This window comes from Podarcis vaucheri (assembly GCF_965113315.1).
Source record: "Podarcis vaucheri genome assembly, chromosome: 2".
NCBI classification, from domain to species: domain Eukaryota; kingdom Metazoa; phylum Chordata; class Lepidosauria; order Squamata; family Lacertidae; genus Podarcis; species Podarcis vaucheri.
In genome coordinates this window covers 25,763,750-25,779,836 of record NC_138760.1, presented here as the reverse complement: position 1 = coordinate 25,779,836, position 16,087 = coordinate 25,763,750, and the positions used below count along the sequence as shown (strand labels likewise).

The following is a 16,087-nucleotide window of genomic DNA, read 5'->3' as shown; positions in this document are numbered from 1 at the left end:
AAGGAGTCTTGCGGCACCCTAAAGACAAACAGATTTATTGCAGCACAAGATTTTGCAGACTGAAGCCCACTTGTTTCAATCCACAAAATGGAAATTATCTTGCTAACAATGGAGCTATGTCTTGCAGGGAACACTGATTTAGTAACTCACGTTTTGATCCAATACCTCAGGCTTTTCAGGTCTTAATTTTAAAAATGCTTCGCTTTGATTTATCACAGTGGCATTCAAACTTCTACCCTCAGGGAACTCTTTCCACATTGATCCATTTGTCATGGAACCACTATAGTTGGCAAGGAAGGTCAGCTCATTCAGCAGTACTTTAAATGCTGACCCAGTGACCTATTCTGCTTTAGTTTTATCTGGAGGTTTCCCTGCCTAAAAAATGCCTTTACTCTTTGCAGTGTTTTGCCCTCACTACTGTCCTAGGATTAAGTGCATGGTTCTGACAGTTGAGTCTTGGTCACTTCTACTTTTAACTCATTCAGCACTGACGAGACTGAAATAAAACTTGCAGCTAGATCCAGTGTATGTATGCTTGTTCAGAAGCAAGCACTATTGATTTCTTGCTGTACTGCATTGGAGATGGCAGATAAATTCAAGGTGGTTCCAAATATATTGCTCTGTTTTTCTTCAGATCACATCAGCAAGGCTGAGAAGGGGGGAGGGGTCTTGTCATCTGGGTAGCCCAGAACAATGCCTCTCTGAAACACATGTTTGTACAGTGGTGCCGCGCAAGAGGAATGCCTCGCAAGACGGAAAACTCGCTAGACGAAAGAGTTTTCCGTTTTGGAGGTGCTTCGCAAAACGAATCTCCTATGGGCTTGCTTCGCAAGACGAAAATGTCTTGCGAGTTCCTGCGGGGTTTTTTTCCTCCCCCCCTTTTTCTAAGCCGCTAAGCCGCTTATCAGCTGATCCGATCAGCAGATAAGCCGCTAAAAGCCGCTAATAGCGCTAATCCGCTAATCCGTCAATGGGCTTGCTTTGCAAGACGAAAAAACCGCTAGACGAAGAGAATCACAGAACGGATTATTTTCGTCTTGCGAGGCACCACTGTACAGTGTTCTTTACTTAACAAGTTTTGGAAGAAAGGGCTGACTGTGCAGAAAAAAAGTTAAATATTTCAGCAGAGAATGTTTTATTGAACTATAAACCTGCAGTATGGAAATTATCAACGGGACAACGGAAATGGATTTTCCGTGTTCTGATGGTGGCCAAGAGATTGATATTGAGGAATTGGAAAAATAAAGATATGATACCCTTCAATCAATGGACTGATGATATGACATCACTGGCAATTTATGAACGGACTGCTTACAGCCACTGATTCTGTAAGGAAAAATATGATAACACTTGGAATGAGTATACAAAATGTAGTAGGTTATTAACATTTACACAAGCACTAGGACAATAACACTATACCAATTTATTCAAGAATGTATGGGAATACTGTATATTGCTTTTTTTGGCATATACATTCTATACGTATCTTTGCTGTTGTTGTTTTTCTCCCTGTCACTTCCTTATTTTCTTCCCCCTGTATCACTTTATTTCTTTTAACTGAAATCACATCACCTTAGTAAAATATAAATATTTTAAAAGTCTGGCTAGCCCAGAACCTCCATACACACCGCCCTGGCATGTCTCTCGAGGCAGACCAATGCAAACAAGATTTAAAAAAATCAGGGGTAAGCAGAAGCTAGATCGACTGGTTGAAGCCTGGGGTGACTTATTAAAAGACTGGGAATGGTTTCTGACCCCCAGCTGCTAAACAGCAACAAGAAGAATATCCTCCCCCCCCCTAAATTTGCCATGTAGAGCGAAGAAACCCGTCCAGGCGCGGACTTTTGCGTGTGAAACGAATTCCTAGACTCATAATGTGCTCAGAGGCACAGTTGTTCTTTAACTCTTAACTGGATCTCTTCTGGATCTGGGCGTGGCTGGCAGGGATCTGGTGGCTCCTAGAAAATAAAACAGAGCCGATCCGACGAGCACGAAGTTTGCGCGCCCGGGATAAGGCTGAATCACCTTTGCCATTAGAGAAGCCAGCCAGCACCTCCCGCCCCCTGACCGGTCCGAGGCAACCGCGCCAGGCGAACCCGCCTCACTCTGGTCCGGGAAGAGTCGGAGGGAGGCGCTGCCGCGAGACGGCGCTGAGCGGAATTTTGCGCTCGGGCCCTTTAAGAAAACGAACGCCGCGGCCGGGACGGGCGATGACGCTACCGCGCGCCCCGCCCCCTTACCCACCCACGCACTTGACCCGGACGCAGAAGGCGGGGAACGAGATGTCACACATAGGCGGGCGGAAGTGGAGGCTCGCGGAGAGAGGGAGTGAGGGGGCAGGAGGAGGGGGAAGTAGCGCCCCCTCTCGTTGCCAGGGTAACAGGACCAGGTAAGCTCCCCCCCCCCCATTCCGTCCTCCCCGCTTTCTTTCGTGTCTCCTTCCCCCCCTTCGTTTGGGGGGCCACGTTTTGAGTCCTTTCCCGCGCCCCTCAAGCATGGAGCGGCCCCCACTTTTCTCTGCCCCCACCCTAGTCCTAGAAGTGGGTGGTAGGGATCTCGCTTCCTGTTAACCATTATTGGGGGGTGGGGTGGGGGGCGTTGGGGGGGGGTTGGTGCTGCGGTTTTGAGAAGTCTCGTCTGGATTTTTGAATCTCTCCTGTTACTATTATTCTTTTTTGCAGGCGGAGGGATCGACGATGGCTGTAACTTAACCACTCGTCGAGGCCAGAGTAACCCTGGAAGCCCAACGCCATGGAGGACGCTGGGTGTGAGACTGGAGATCTGTCTGGACGCAAGCCAGCTTGCCCTGATTTGGGCAGGACTGTTCCGGGTACTGGCAGCCCTTGTATGGCGAAGGAGAGCAGCTCCGTCTCAGGCGGTGCTGATGCAGGAAGCGACCTGCTAGCCGCCGGCCAGGTCTCCCAAGAGGGCTGCAGTTGCGAAGGTTGCCCCGGCAAAGAGGGGCTGGTTTTGGAAGCTCCAGAGTCTGCTGGAGAAGCTGGAATTTGGGGCGAGGAGGAGGAGGAGGGTGCTAGAGGAACCGAAACCACTTGGAAGAAAAGGAGCGATCAAGATAACGGCAACTTGCACTTTGCTGGCTACGGTGAAGCTGGCTGTTGTAATTGTCAAGGAGATATTCCCAGTCTCTCCGAAACTTATTCAGAGAAGGGGAATGGCTTGTGTGGTTTCACTTGCCAGCACTGGCTTTCGGCCTCCAAGGAGAAAGGCCCTTCCAAGTTACCACAAGGTCAGGAGGAAGACGTTGAAGATGATGCGGCATCCAAGGCCAAGGAGGAGGTCCCAGACTGTCCTCGGGCTCCTGGTGGAAGGAAGTTTGCCCGGCAGCAAAAGCACCATTCCGCAGCCAAGGGCGAAGGGCGTTTTGCACTATCTGGGGGAAAGCACAGGCAGGCCAGGAAGAGGAGTGACGGTGGGCGGCACCAGGACGTCCAAGTCCAGCTGCTGAAACATCTGGAGGGCTTAGCTTCCTTCTGCGTCTCCTGCTTCAAACTCTTTATCAGCCTGATTGTGCAGGTCACCCACAGGTGTGGCGAGGGTGTGGAAGCTGGTGGGAAGCTCCTGTACTCGTGCTGCTCCTTAAGCGCTCATGATCTGGATACCATCCGAACCAGCATGCGGACTTGGATCCAGCATGCAAGGCTGGGCTGCAGGAAAGTGACGTGGTGGCTGGGCTCGTGGCTTAGTGTGGCTTACCGCCTGCTTAAGATGCTGTGTGCAATACTCTTTCTGGTGCTCATGCTTCTCCTGGGTAGCCTGAGACTCTGCTGGCGGGTCTCTAAATCAGCCCTCTTCAGTGTCTTGGGGAGATTGGCCCACACCAGTCACGGAGCCTGGATTGTCTCAGCCGTTGACCTGCCCCAAATTTGGGCCCTCTTTAAAGAAAGCAGGACTTGCAAGTGGGCAGCCGGCCTGCTGCTTAAGTGGCAAACCCTCCTTTGGCTGCCCAAAGGATTAAGGACCAGCCAGCCAGGGGACACTGCTTATAATGGGTCTCCTGGAGGATCTGAGCCATACCAGCCTGGGGAAGAGGTGGCACGCTTGCTGGCTATGGCACATACCCCCGAAGAAGAGCTTAACCCTTTCCAGGTCTTGCGCTTGGAGGCAACTGCATCGGATGCTGAGCTGAAGAGAGCCTATCGGCACTTGGCAGTACTGGTGAGCACATTCCTTTTGAGCTGGAGGAAGACGATTGGGTGTCTTGAGAAAGGTGCCATCATATTTCTCTGCTGCCTTGGGTTGGCATGTGCTTGCAATTCACGAATACCGCTGTGTTCACTACGTGGATTTGCAAAGCTACTGCTGGTTTTCTTCAAGCTGCAGCGGTGCAGGCAGAGGCCCCCTCTGCATCTGGTTGGCACAGTTAGCAGTTTAATGTGGGTTTGTGTGGAGGGGGAGGTTCAGAGGATATTATCCAGCCAGTTTGTTCAACAGTGTCTCTCGCTTGTAGGTTTAGCAGTCCTTTTGCTTCCTCTTGCCTCGTCTGCCATGCCCTGCTGCACACTCTAGGGCCTCCAAGATTACTGTGCTACTTGGAGGGACAAAGTTTTGCTAATCCTTTCTTTTATCAGGCTGGCAGGATCACTGTCAGCAGCTTGCTTGTCCAGGTCATTGTGATGAGTAATCACTCTGCTAGTTTTTCTGCTTCAGGTATCAAGCAGCAGTATGCTGGGAAGCCAGGTTAAACCTGTCTTGACTTAATGCCTTCAGGTGGTAAACTTTCCGCCTAGTTCCTAGGGCTGGAAAATTACCAGCCTGAAGCTTTAAGGATGCAAATCTGCTCCCTTTTGCCCATCCCAAAATGAGTTAAAAGGGCAACTGAACTGCAGTAGTGCAATGTTGATGTGGGGCCATGGGCAGACATGGAGTGGACTCAGACTTCACTGGGAACTGCTAATCTGTCTCACTGACCACAGGGGCTGGTCTCATTTGTGACAAGGGTTGGTTTTAATCAAAAGCAGTTGTATCTCGTTCATTCCTTGTTATGATTGGGTATGGCTACATTGGAGGAAGCATGTCTCTCCAGTCTGAGCTTTTGAACAGAAAACATGCCAGCATTAAGAAAACATGCCTGTATTAATTGGAAGTCCTGGTTCAAGTTTCTGCCACTCTTATTCTGTCGATCTGTATGGGATATGTGGATGATAATGCCGGTTTACATTACAAGGTCCCTATTAGAATTACTGAGTTAATGAATAAAGAAATTGGCAGAGTATATAGAATTGGTCAGCATGACAACAAAAATTAGAGGTCAGGGAGAAACACAGCTGAGGGAGGAATGGGAGTTATGTATAGATTATCTAAAGAAGTACAGCAACCAAATAAATCTGCATGTAGGAATTGACATATAAGCAGATGTCAAGGAAATAAACAACTATCTGACTTTCAGAAGACATCTGAAGGCAGTCCTGTTTAGGGAAGTTTTTAATGTTTGATGTTTTATTGTGTTCTTAATATCCTTTTGGAAGCTGCCCAGAGTGGCTGGGGAAACCCAGCCAGATAGGCGGGGTATAAGTAATAAATTGCTATTATTATTATTTATTATTTATTATTATGGAGCAGTAATTACAAACTAGGTTAAGAAACAGAACAATAATGGGTGGTAATTTCCTGGCTAAGGATATGCAGCATAAAGAGGAAAAACAGGAAGCCACGGTGGGGTGGGAAGTCTAAAGGGAATAGATGGATAAAAATATGTAGGATATGCATGTATGTACTGAAACTCTGGGAAAATACAAATTAAAAAAATATATATAAATAAAAAGGATTACTGCGTTCTTGTATATGATGTGCTTTTCCCATCGGCTGAAAAAACTAAATGCTATTGATACCACAATATAGGCATTTTCTGACTTTCTGTTTGTTTTTGGGATGGGGTGGGGTGTTGCACAGGTTCACCCAGACAAGAATAAGCATCCACGAGCAGAAGAGGCCTTCAAGGTACTGCGGGCAGCCTGGGATATTGTCAGCAATCCAGAGAGGAGGAAGGAATATGAAATGTGAGTGGACTGAAATCCATTTGGCCACAATGTTTTGGAATCGAGTCCACATTACCTGTGGACTGGGAGTGTGCTGCTCTCAAAGTAAGGCCATATTTAATGGGCAGGAAGATGCACTGCAAATGAGGCCCTGATCATTGGCCTCATCTTGTGACCAAGAGTTATTTAAATGTTCCAGATGTATGCAAAATGCTGCCCTGTAAAGAAAATGGAAAGGTGGGGTATGATTCTCTTAAATTATTAACTCTCCTACAAATAGCCAATCAGGCCCTCCTGAATGCCCATCATGGGGTTGTTTAGGAGGAAGTGCATCTCTAAAACACTATTAATATGCACAGGAGCACAAGTATTCACAGCTGGATACAAATGCTCAGGATAAATGGTTTTGAAAATTAGCTTGTACCTCTAACTGCTGCTTGTGTTGATCTCTGCTTCTGCTCTCCCTTAGAGGTAAAGGCCAATACTGTGGTGGCACCTTATCCTTTATCTAATTGAAGATAAAGGGACCCCTGACCATTAGGTCCAGTCGTGGCCGACTCTGGGGTTGCGGCGCTCATCTCACTTTATTGGCTGAGGGAGCCAGCGTAGTTTCCGGGTCATGTGGCCAGCATGACCAAGCCGCTTCTGGCGAACCAGAGCAGTGCATGGAAACACCGTTTACCTTCCCGCCGGAGCGGTATCTATTCATCTACTTGCGCTTTGACGTGCTTTCGAACTGCTAGGTTGGCAGGAGCAGGGACCAAGCAACGGGAGCTCACACCGTCGCGGGGATTCGAACCGCCAACCTTCTGATCGGCAAGTCCTAGGCTCTGTGGTTTAACTCACAGCGCCACCCGCGTCCCTATATCTAATCTATATCTATATATCTATATCTAATTGAAAGAAGTGTATTATCACTAGACTCCCCCCATCCTCTGTGAATTGTAGTAAATTAATGTATCCAAATTAGTAGAAAGAAGAAATCGAACTCCTCTCCCCCTGGCAATTGTGCAAGGGTGTTATCTATAACTAGATAAGAGTGCTGGAGATAAGGGGGCAGAGTGTGCTCTTGGCCTAAAGGCCTTCTGAGGAGAAGACCCAGAGGAGTTTGAGGTACTGACTGAGGCCAAGCAGCTGCTGCTCTGCTTTGACTCCCAGCTCTTGTAGAAAAGTTTGGCGCTCTAAAAACCAGGCTTCAGCATGCTGGCTTGAAAGAGCCACTGTTTTGTGAGGCTGGCTTCTGAGTTAGTAGGCTTAGATTTAGATTTGCAACATAGCTCCAGTGGGAAGGGTGTGGAAGGTCTAGATTTCATTTAGTTGACCCAAGTGGAAGGTGGAATCAGCAAAAAAAAAAAAAGTTACTTCCAGTTAATTGGGCAATAGATCTTTTAAAAGTAACAACAGTAGCAACAATAAGGCTTCGTAAAAAATGAGGATGGTGGGCATTGTCTTAGAAGAGGCATTTTCCACCTCTGCACTATATGAGGCAGAAAGGGGATTCTGCCTCTAAAATGTTGCATGCTTTGATATACAGGTGCATCATCAAAACATGAAGTGTCCTTTTTTACAACTGTTTTCCCTGTATATAGACGTAATCAATTGTTTAGCAGGCTAATCATTCAAATGTGAGTAGATTAATCGGTAAGGTTTTTTTTTTAAATGTTAAGATCTGAAGTTACCTGCTACCTAGCAAGGAACAGTCTCAGGTCTATTTATATCAGGCTTCCTCAACCTCGGCCCTCCATATATTTTTGAGACTACAATTCCCATCATCCCTGATTGCTGGTCCTGCTAGCTAGGGATCATGGGAGTTGTAGGCCAAAAACATCCAGAGGGCCGAGGTTGAGAAAGCCTGACTTACGTTATTGTCAATTCTTGTGCAATTGTCCTTGCACCTTGGTCTGGCACAAAGTCCTCCAGAGTCTAGTATGTTCTGTTGGAGGATGCAGACACACTCTCAGGAATAGCAGCACGATTTAAATTAAACTCCTAGCCATTCCTGTCACCTCATGAGAAACTGGATACAGCAAAGGATACACACATCTTTGGAGTTAGGCGGAGTTGCATCAAATGCAAGGCTGAAATAACAATCATGTGTTTGCTGTGTGATCTAACTGAAGCCCATGCTACACTGCCAGGGAGTATCTGGGAATACATCAGGGAACATTTTGTTTACTGAGCACACTATAGTGAACTCCTTTCAAGTTCCCTGTATATCCCACAATGCTTTGACATGTTATGAAAGTGTTCCTGCTTGTTTAAAACACTGGAAGATTTCCCAATATGAGAAGCAGAATGTATCTGCATCAGTTATATTTAGGAGTACCTAGCTTTGAAGTCACCAGTGTAAATGCAGAGACAGAGTGGCATATAAGTTAGACAAGTGGCTGGGAGAGGGGGGCTAATTCTGCTTCAGCATATAGCACTTACAGTGGTACCACTGTACTGGAACTCAGGCCGGGTGGCGGGGGGAATGAAATAAATAATTGGGACAGACAAGTCATGGAGCATGTACAGAGTGCATTTTCCCATATCGCTGAGTAATAACAGCCTTCCAAGCAAAAACCTATAACCGGAAGATTCCTAAATGCCGTTTGCCAAAGGAGTCCCTATTGCAAAGATGAGCCGCAACCCGTTCTCTTGTCCTCTTTCCGTACTCAGTTCCTTGAGTAAAGATCAAGCTTATTAGCCACTCTGCTTCTCAATATACAGTGGTACCTCGGGATAAGAACTTAATTCGTTTTGGAGGTCTGTTCTTAAGCCTGAAACTGTTCTTAACCTGAAGCGCCACTGTAGCTAATGGGGCCTCCTGCTGCCGCCACGCCGCCGGAGCCCGATTTCTGTTCTCATTCTGAAGCAAAGTTCTTAACCCGAGGTACTATTTCTGGGTTAGCAGAGTCTGTAACCTGAAGTGTATGTAACTTGAAGCATATGCCACCCGAGGTACCACTGTATTTCTTACTGCCTGGTCCTAGTTGTTGTCACCTAGAAGAAAGTTCTGTTGCTTTAAGTGCTTAGTATCGCAGCCTTAGTCTGGCATTGTCCAGGTTTCTTTCTTGTACTGATGCTACCGCCATTGGCTTCTGACTTCCCTTGTTGCTCTTTTCAAGCAAGCGCATGGCAGAGACAGAGCTGACCAAATCCATGAACGAGTTCCTTTCTAAGCTTCAGGATGACCTAAAAGAAGCCATGAATACAATGATGTGTAACAAGTGTCAGGGGAAGCACAGGTAAGTGGTCAGCTGCCGTTATCTCCTTAATGGTCCCACCATTATTTCAGGCTGGGTGCAATGATAGCGAGAGCACGTCTGCTTTCCAGAGTGTGCAGTATCTCAATTCTTGCTGGGCATTGCTGCAGCAAAGCCATGTGGCAGAGGGACTGTATACTATTTTTATTTGATAAGAAAAATGGTTCTAAGCATCCATTGAAAAGCTTGGGAATGTGGACAGTAGCTGGAGAAGTTAAAGCCTAAGAAAAACAGCTGGGAAGGTTTCCAGCAGCTTGGAGAGGTGATGCTCTCATTCATGGCTTAGCTACCATTCCCTCTTCTTAGGGCTACTGATTCTTCTAACCATTTTTGGATACAGAATCTCAGCCCCCTCTGAAATGAAGAAACATTGGATGGGGAGGAGAGTTGTAAAGGTTCCAAACTCTAGAAAATCAGGCGCGCACACACACCCCCGTACTCTCTGGTCTCTGATAAACTCTTTGTTGCTGCAGGCGGTTTGAGATGGATCGTGACCCACTGAATGCTCGCTACTGTGCAGAATGTAGCAAGCTTCATGCAGCCGAGGAGGGAGACTTCTGGGCCGAATCCAGTATGCTGGGGCTGAAGATCACCTATTTTGCCATGATGGATGGAAAGGTTTATGACATCACAGGTAACGGCTCCACACTTCTGGACAAGTGGGAATGGAAGTGGAAGGAAGGTGGTTAAATGGGCTTTTAAAACTATACAGCGGTGCCTCGCAAGACGAAAAGAATCCGTTCTGTGATTCTCTTCGTCTAGCGGTTTTTTCGTCTTGCGAAGCAAGCCCATTGAAGGATTAGTGGATTAGCGCTATTAGCAGCTTTTAGCGGCTTATCTGCTGATTGGATCAGCTGATAAGCGGCTTAGAAAAAGGGGGGGAAAGGAAAAAAAAACCAGCAGGAACTCGCAAGACATTGTCGTCTTGCGAAGCAAGCCCATAGGAAATTCGTTTTGCGAAGCACCTCCAAAACGGAAAACTCTTTCGTCTAGCGAGTTTTCCATCTTGCGAGGCATTCGTCTTGCGGGGCACCACTGTATTCCCTTTTCCTCCCATTGGATACTTGCCATTCATGGAATAGATGATAAGGTCTTTATAGGCACCTTCTATTCTGTTCAGCGTGGTAGATTTTGAACCTTAAGTTAAATCTGGGCAGCTCTGCGTTTTGTGCAGCAAGCATGCTTACTGCAAGCAAGCACACCTCTCATTCAAAACACAGTGACAACTTTGACCCCCAAAGAAGGACCCCTTGAGAAGGATTTTTAAATAGTTGGATGGGGTGCCCTGTGAATGATAAATCATGCTGCTGCTGGGATTGCGGTTACTGTTGAAAGGCAGGAGCTCGGATTCTAATGGCATTCCTGCTTTCTCTGAGAGGCAAATACCTCTCACCATTTCATAGTTTACTTCTTTCCTTTTTAATGTGCAGAATGGGCTGGCTGTCAGCGAGTAGGAATCTCCCCAGACACACACCGTGTTCCATATCACATATCTTTTGGATCAAGGGGCTCAGGAGGACGGCAGAGGTCAGTGATGAATGATGTTGTTTACTCGTTCCCCTTAAAAAATGTTCTGTCCCCTAGTCTGCACACGGATGAGTCCTTCCTTAACTTTTAAAGTGATACCAGGCTCTGTGAACCCCATCCAGAGACCTGTGTACTATATTCTGTGAGTGAGGATTCCCATTCAGTACAATGTGGGGAGTGGATCTGCTCCATACATACAAGAGGCCACAAGGGGTCCAGCTCCTATATAAATACACGGGGGAGTGCTGGGCACAATCAGAGCTCTTCTGCATGGAGATGATCTGGGTTCTGATGTCCTATACAACATGGCTTGCCAGGGATGGTTGTGTTAAAACAGCCTGTATGCACAGGCAGGGAACAACTCATCTTAGTTCTAAGTATTTAGCTAATAGGTGTTCAGTTTTCTTTCTGTCTGCAGCTCGTGAGTCTAGGACTACTTCCCTCCCCCCCCCCCCAATTCATTGGAAATTTGGAACACATTTTTCATTGCAGTTGCCAGTTTCTATGGGTTAGTCACGCGGGACGCAGGCGGCGCTGTGGGTTAAACCACAGAGCCTAGGACTTGCCAATCAGAAGGTCGGCGGTTCGAATCCCCGCGACGGGGTGAGCTCCCGTTGCTCGGTCCCTGCTCCTGCCAACCTAGCAGTTCGAAAGCACGTCAAAGTGCAAGTAGATAAAGAGATACCGCTCCGGCGGGAAGGTAAACGCCGTTTCCATGCGCTGCTCTGGTTCGCCAGAAGCGGCTTAGACATGGTGACCACATGACCCGGAAGCTGTACGCCGGCTCCCTCGGCCAATAAAGCGAGATGAGCGCCACAACCCCAGAGTCGGCCACGACTGGACCTAATGGTCAGGGGTCCCTTTACCTTTACCTTTATGGGTTAGTCACAGTTATAAAGTGTTCCAGCTCCTGTGCATGAGCAGTGCTAGTTCTGGCCTTTTTCAATAGGCTGATACACTTTAGTACAGCAACTTGAATGTAGAGTATTTAATACCCAGAGACCACATTCTTGACCCTAGAGTCCTCATAACCTGTGCTGAAACTGGTCCCATTGAAACCATATAGAAATTGGGCACCTTTTGCATGTGGTGAAGAGGGTTCTGACCTAGTTGAGAGCTCCGAAGCGTACCTTCCACCTCCTGCTTTTACTGTTAAGCCGAGCCTCTTGGTCTGTGGCAGTCAGTGCTGGATCTGATGGTATCATTTGTTCTTCCCTTTCCTCTGCTCTCCCCATCCCCTTTGAAAGAGCTGCTTCAGACGGCAGCCCTGCTTCAGCTGCAGAACTGCAGGATTTCTTCAACCGCATCTTCCAAGGGAACCACGGACAAATGCCGAACGGGAACTTTTTCAGCACGCCCCAACCGCCATCCCCGGGGAGCGTGCCAACCCCTCCTGCCCCCCCATCAAAGGTGGACAGCACCTCCCAGAAAGGAGATTCGAAGCAGAAGCGGCGGAAGAAAGTGCGGCGCCCTTTTCAGCGCTGAGGACTCCTCGAGAGTTGGGAGAGAAATCTCCCAGGCCTGCTTGGATGCCAGGCTTTCTACATCAGGTAGCAAAAGGGCTGTTTCAAAAGGGAAAAAGTGTGTTCTGGTTAGTGTCAAAAATCCAGATGATTCAGGCTCCTCTGGACTAATCCTGGTAACTTCCAGCTGGAAAACGACATTCGTCTTTCCACTGCAATTGTCGACACTGATCCCGTGATACCAAAGAGCTCCGACAGACGGCTTCCTGGAAGTGTCGTCATGCAGATGTGGCACGGACAAGTGTGGGGATGGAGCAGCCTGCCTAGAGCCATGGGATCTCCTTTAAGGTGACTTTCTCAACGAGATGCTCCTGTAATTGTTCAGCGTTTCCCCCTTCAGCAGGAGTATGACTACCACCAATAACGTTAGCTGATTCTTCACTTTTGGTCCACAAGGACGCTTGGACTGTAACTTCTGATGTACTCCAATTGTCACACTATCAGACACCTCCCAAGTCACCTGAGACTTGGAGGAAAGGTGAGCCTTAGAGGGTGCCTAGTTGCCCAGGAAAGACTTGGTTTGGCTGGTGGTAATATTAAGGCAACATGTAGAAAAGAAGCGTATATCTTATTGCTGTGCAAGATTGGGAATTAAATTCTTACCCCCATGCTGGGTGTCCTACAAACTATACAAGAAGAGGGTCAAGGGAATCGCCTCCCTCCTCCGGTAAATATCCTTGCTAGAAAATATTAATTCAAGTGCTTACCATGCAAAAGATTTATCTAGGCCCCAAAGTTAGGAGAAGATGAAGATAGACTTTAGTTGTTCCAGGAGCTGCCCAAATATGATGCAGATACTCAGGATTATACCAAATGGTCTTTTTGCTTCTACGTTGAGTCAAAAAATGTTCCGCAGTTCTGTTGCAAGACTACTGAAAGGAGGTGTTCTGCACCACCCCATAAAGCAAATGGTCACATCTGGCTTTGGATGCAAAGTGACTCTTGGACAGAACCAGGTTCCTGTCTTTCTAAAGTGCTTGGTTTGCTCTTCCCTGATCCTGGGAAATACATGCTGTTTGCCTCTGCTGTCCAAGGACTGTGATCAAATCAGTTAAGAAACTGGTGGATTAAACCCCCAAGATTTAGCATGGACAGTTGGCTCTTAACTGTCCAAACTTGTTTTATTGAAGGTTACTTTTTTAAAAAAGTTCAGATTTGTATGTACATACATATATTTAATACCATGTGTATTCCCCTTTCTATAAATATAAATGCCTTGGAGAGTCTTGGCCTCGGAGAGTCATTATTACCTTTTCCTTTCACAATGCAGCTACACATTTTCGGAATGTCTTGCTTCGCTCCCCCCCCCCCCATCATTTAAAGGAGAGGATTAATGTTAGCCCTGGATTTGTCTTACGGTGGAAACTAATGACATTAACTGACAGACGAGGCTGTGCATATAGCTGTACTTATAAGCTCTAGATCCAGTTTATTAAAATTTAGGAGGTTACACACACTGCCAGTGGACTAATTGCAGTATGTGTCTAAGGACTTATGTGTAAATCCAGGAATTGTTAGAAAGTTTGTAAAGGGCGGTATATAAATTTAATAAAGAATAATAATAACTTCAGTTCTATAGGCCTAATTAAGGAGGCTGAAAAGATTAACACCTGAGAGCGAGAGTTATACCCTACTCTTCCATTAAATAATGATTAAGTAGTGGTATTTTGCTACCTTATGTCCTTGCTTGCAGGGGAGGAGTACAGCAAATCCACTACTACTTTGATAAGTAGTAGAGAAGCAGTTATCCCGTGATTCTCTCCTCCTCCTTAGGGCTTGTGGGTTGAGCTCCAAGCAGCTGAGGGAAAAGTGCAAGCAAGTCCCCAAATCACTGCCTCATGCTGATAAAATGGGCAGCTAATTTTTCTCCCTGTGACAGAGCTTTTTAGCAGCCTGTTGGCTTACCGGCAAAGGAGAGAAAGTGCTAGCGCTAGCATGTGCTTTAACATTAAGCCCAATATCTTCACCACACCCTGCTCTTGCTGTATCTCATTACCTTTGCCACTTCTCTGCAAGTCTCTCTTGTCTACATGTCTCTGCTAACTGACCTGCAGCCCTTGCTCATTTCTGTTTGACTGGACTCACGGCATTCAAACGAAAATGTGTGGGGTGAATTCTTGCAAGGCCCAAGGGAGAAGAGAAAACAGGATGATCTCTAACGCAAGCTGTTTGTTTATGCTAAAGTACCAGGTCACAGCCTGCAACTTCTTGGAGAAGGCTTGGCCCGTGATGTTCTCTGCCCTAGGGGTCAGAGTGGCTCAGTGGTTCCCCTTGTCTTCCTGCTATTCCTTTCCTTGGTCTAAAGGGACTCAATTGCTATCCTAGGCCTCCAAAACAGGACTTGCTATGTGTTTGTCAGGGCCTCACCTGAGCTATTACAGTGGTGCCTCGCAAGACGAAAAGAATCCGTTCTGTGATTCTCTTCGTCTAGCGGTTTTTTCGTCTTGCAAAGCAAGCCCATTGATGGATTAGCGCTATTAGCGGCTTTTAGCGGCTTATCGGCTTATCGGATCAGCTGATAAGCGGCTTAGCGGCTTAGAAAAAGGGGGGGAAAGGGAAAAAAACCCGCAGGAACTCGCAAGACATTTTCGTCTTGCGAAGCAAGTCCATAGGAATTTCGTTTTGCGAAGCACCTCCAAAATGGAAAACTCTTTCATCTAGCGAGTTTTCCGTCTTGCGGGGCACCACTGTATTTCTCTGCCTGATCCTTTCCCCTTTTGGGTTATCTTTTCATCTTGGCTTGGTTTTCTTTTGTACAAGCCATACATTATCTTAAACTAGAAGCAACCCAGTCCCGTGCAGACTAAGGCTGCAGTTCTGTAGTACTTACCTGGAAGTGAGTTTAACTGAAGTCAGTGAACTTAACTACTGGGCAGAGATACATAGATTTACATTGTAAATCTGTTTTTTTAAAAATGCAGTTTCTGGATGCTGATTGCATCAGCTTAGTGGCTGGATTTTGATGTTGCTTTCTCTTGGTTGAGTCCAACCTGTTTTGGATTTTTAAAAGAGAAAATTGAACTGAGATTCTGCATTTCAGTACTTCTTGTTTTGTCAGTTGGCAGCTCTGTAAACAGGTGGTTGCAGCATGCAACCACTGACATTCTCCAGAAGGTGGTGCTCTAAAACCTATTATAGGAAAATGAAACTACACAAAGGTATCTCAAAGCTGACCCCTGAATCAAACGGTACGTCCTGCAAGAGACTCCTTTATTTGTAGAAATGTTTTAGTGAATATCCTGCCTCATCACGGACCCCCTTTTATGAAGTCCCCAACAAAACTTACCAAGACACACATGGAAACTAAACAGAACTAAAACAGACCAATGGCATCAATGTGGCAGCATCAATGGAGAATTTCCTGTATTCAAAAGGACATTGTCGGAGTGTGTAATGCACTGAACTGTCTCTGCAGCAAGTGCATGTGCTATTAGACTTCAGAAACATTTTGCAGGGGACACATCTGTGGAGCTATTTGTTTCTATTTAGGTCTGCCATCATGGGTGTGGAGGTGACAACCAAGAGCCAGAAACATACGTTGAGAAGTGCAGTGAAATTATAATTAGCAGCTTCGAGATAGAATTGAATTTTATTATTTCGGTCACAGACCAGTTCCAGCCCACATACAATATCAAGGAAGTCATAAAACACGATAGGGATATATTTGAATTTGCAATTAGGTATGACAGGGACAATACAGATATAGCAACAATTAAAAATATATATAAGTCACTAACATATAACCTAAAATTATAATTTAAAACCTTAATCGTTATGATAGCACAGCTTGTTC

At 46.4% G+C, this 16,087-nt stretch overlaps 1 protein-coding gene across 1 annotated transcript; it reads left to right on the top strand.

The window, feature by feature from the left end:
- The first annotated feature begins 2,230 nt into the window (after nucleotides 1–2,230).
- DNAJC14 (DnaJ heat shock protein family (Hsp40) member C14) lies at nucleotides 2,231–13,520 on the top strand. Its single transcript, XM_082212482.1, has 7 exons — nucleotides 2,231–2,389; nucleotides 2,682–4,176; nucleotides 5,911–6,017; nucleotides 9,107–9,226; nucleotides 9,718–9,878; nucleotides 10,675–10,771; nucleotides 12,019–13,520. The coding sequence occupies exons 2-7, from the start codon at nucleotides 2,752–2,754 to the stop codon at nucleotides 12,254–12,256; spliced, it is 2,148 nt and encodes a 715-aa protein (XP_082068608.1). The 5' UTR covers nucleotides 2,231–2,389; nucleotides 2,682–2,751; the 3' UTR covers nucleotides 12,257–13,520.
- The last annotated feature ends 2,567 nt before the right edge of the window (nucleotides 13,521–16,087 follow it).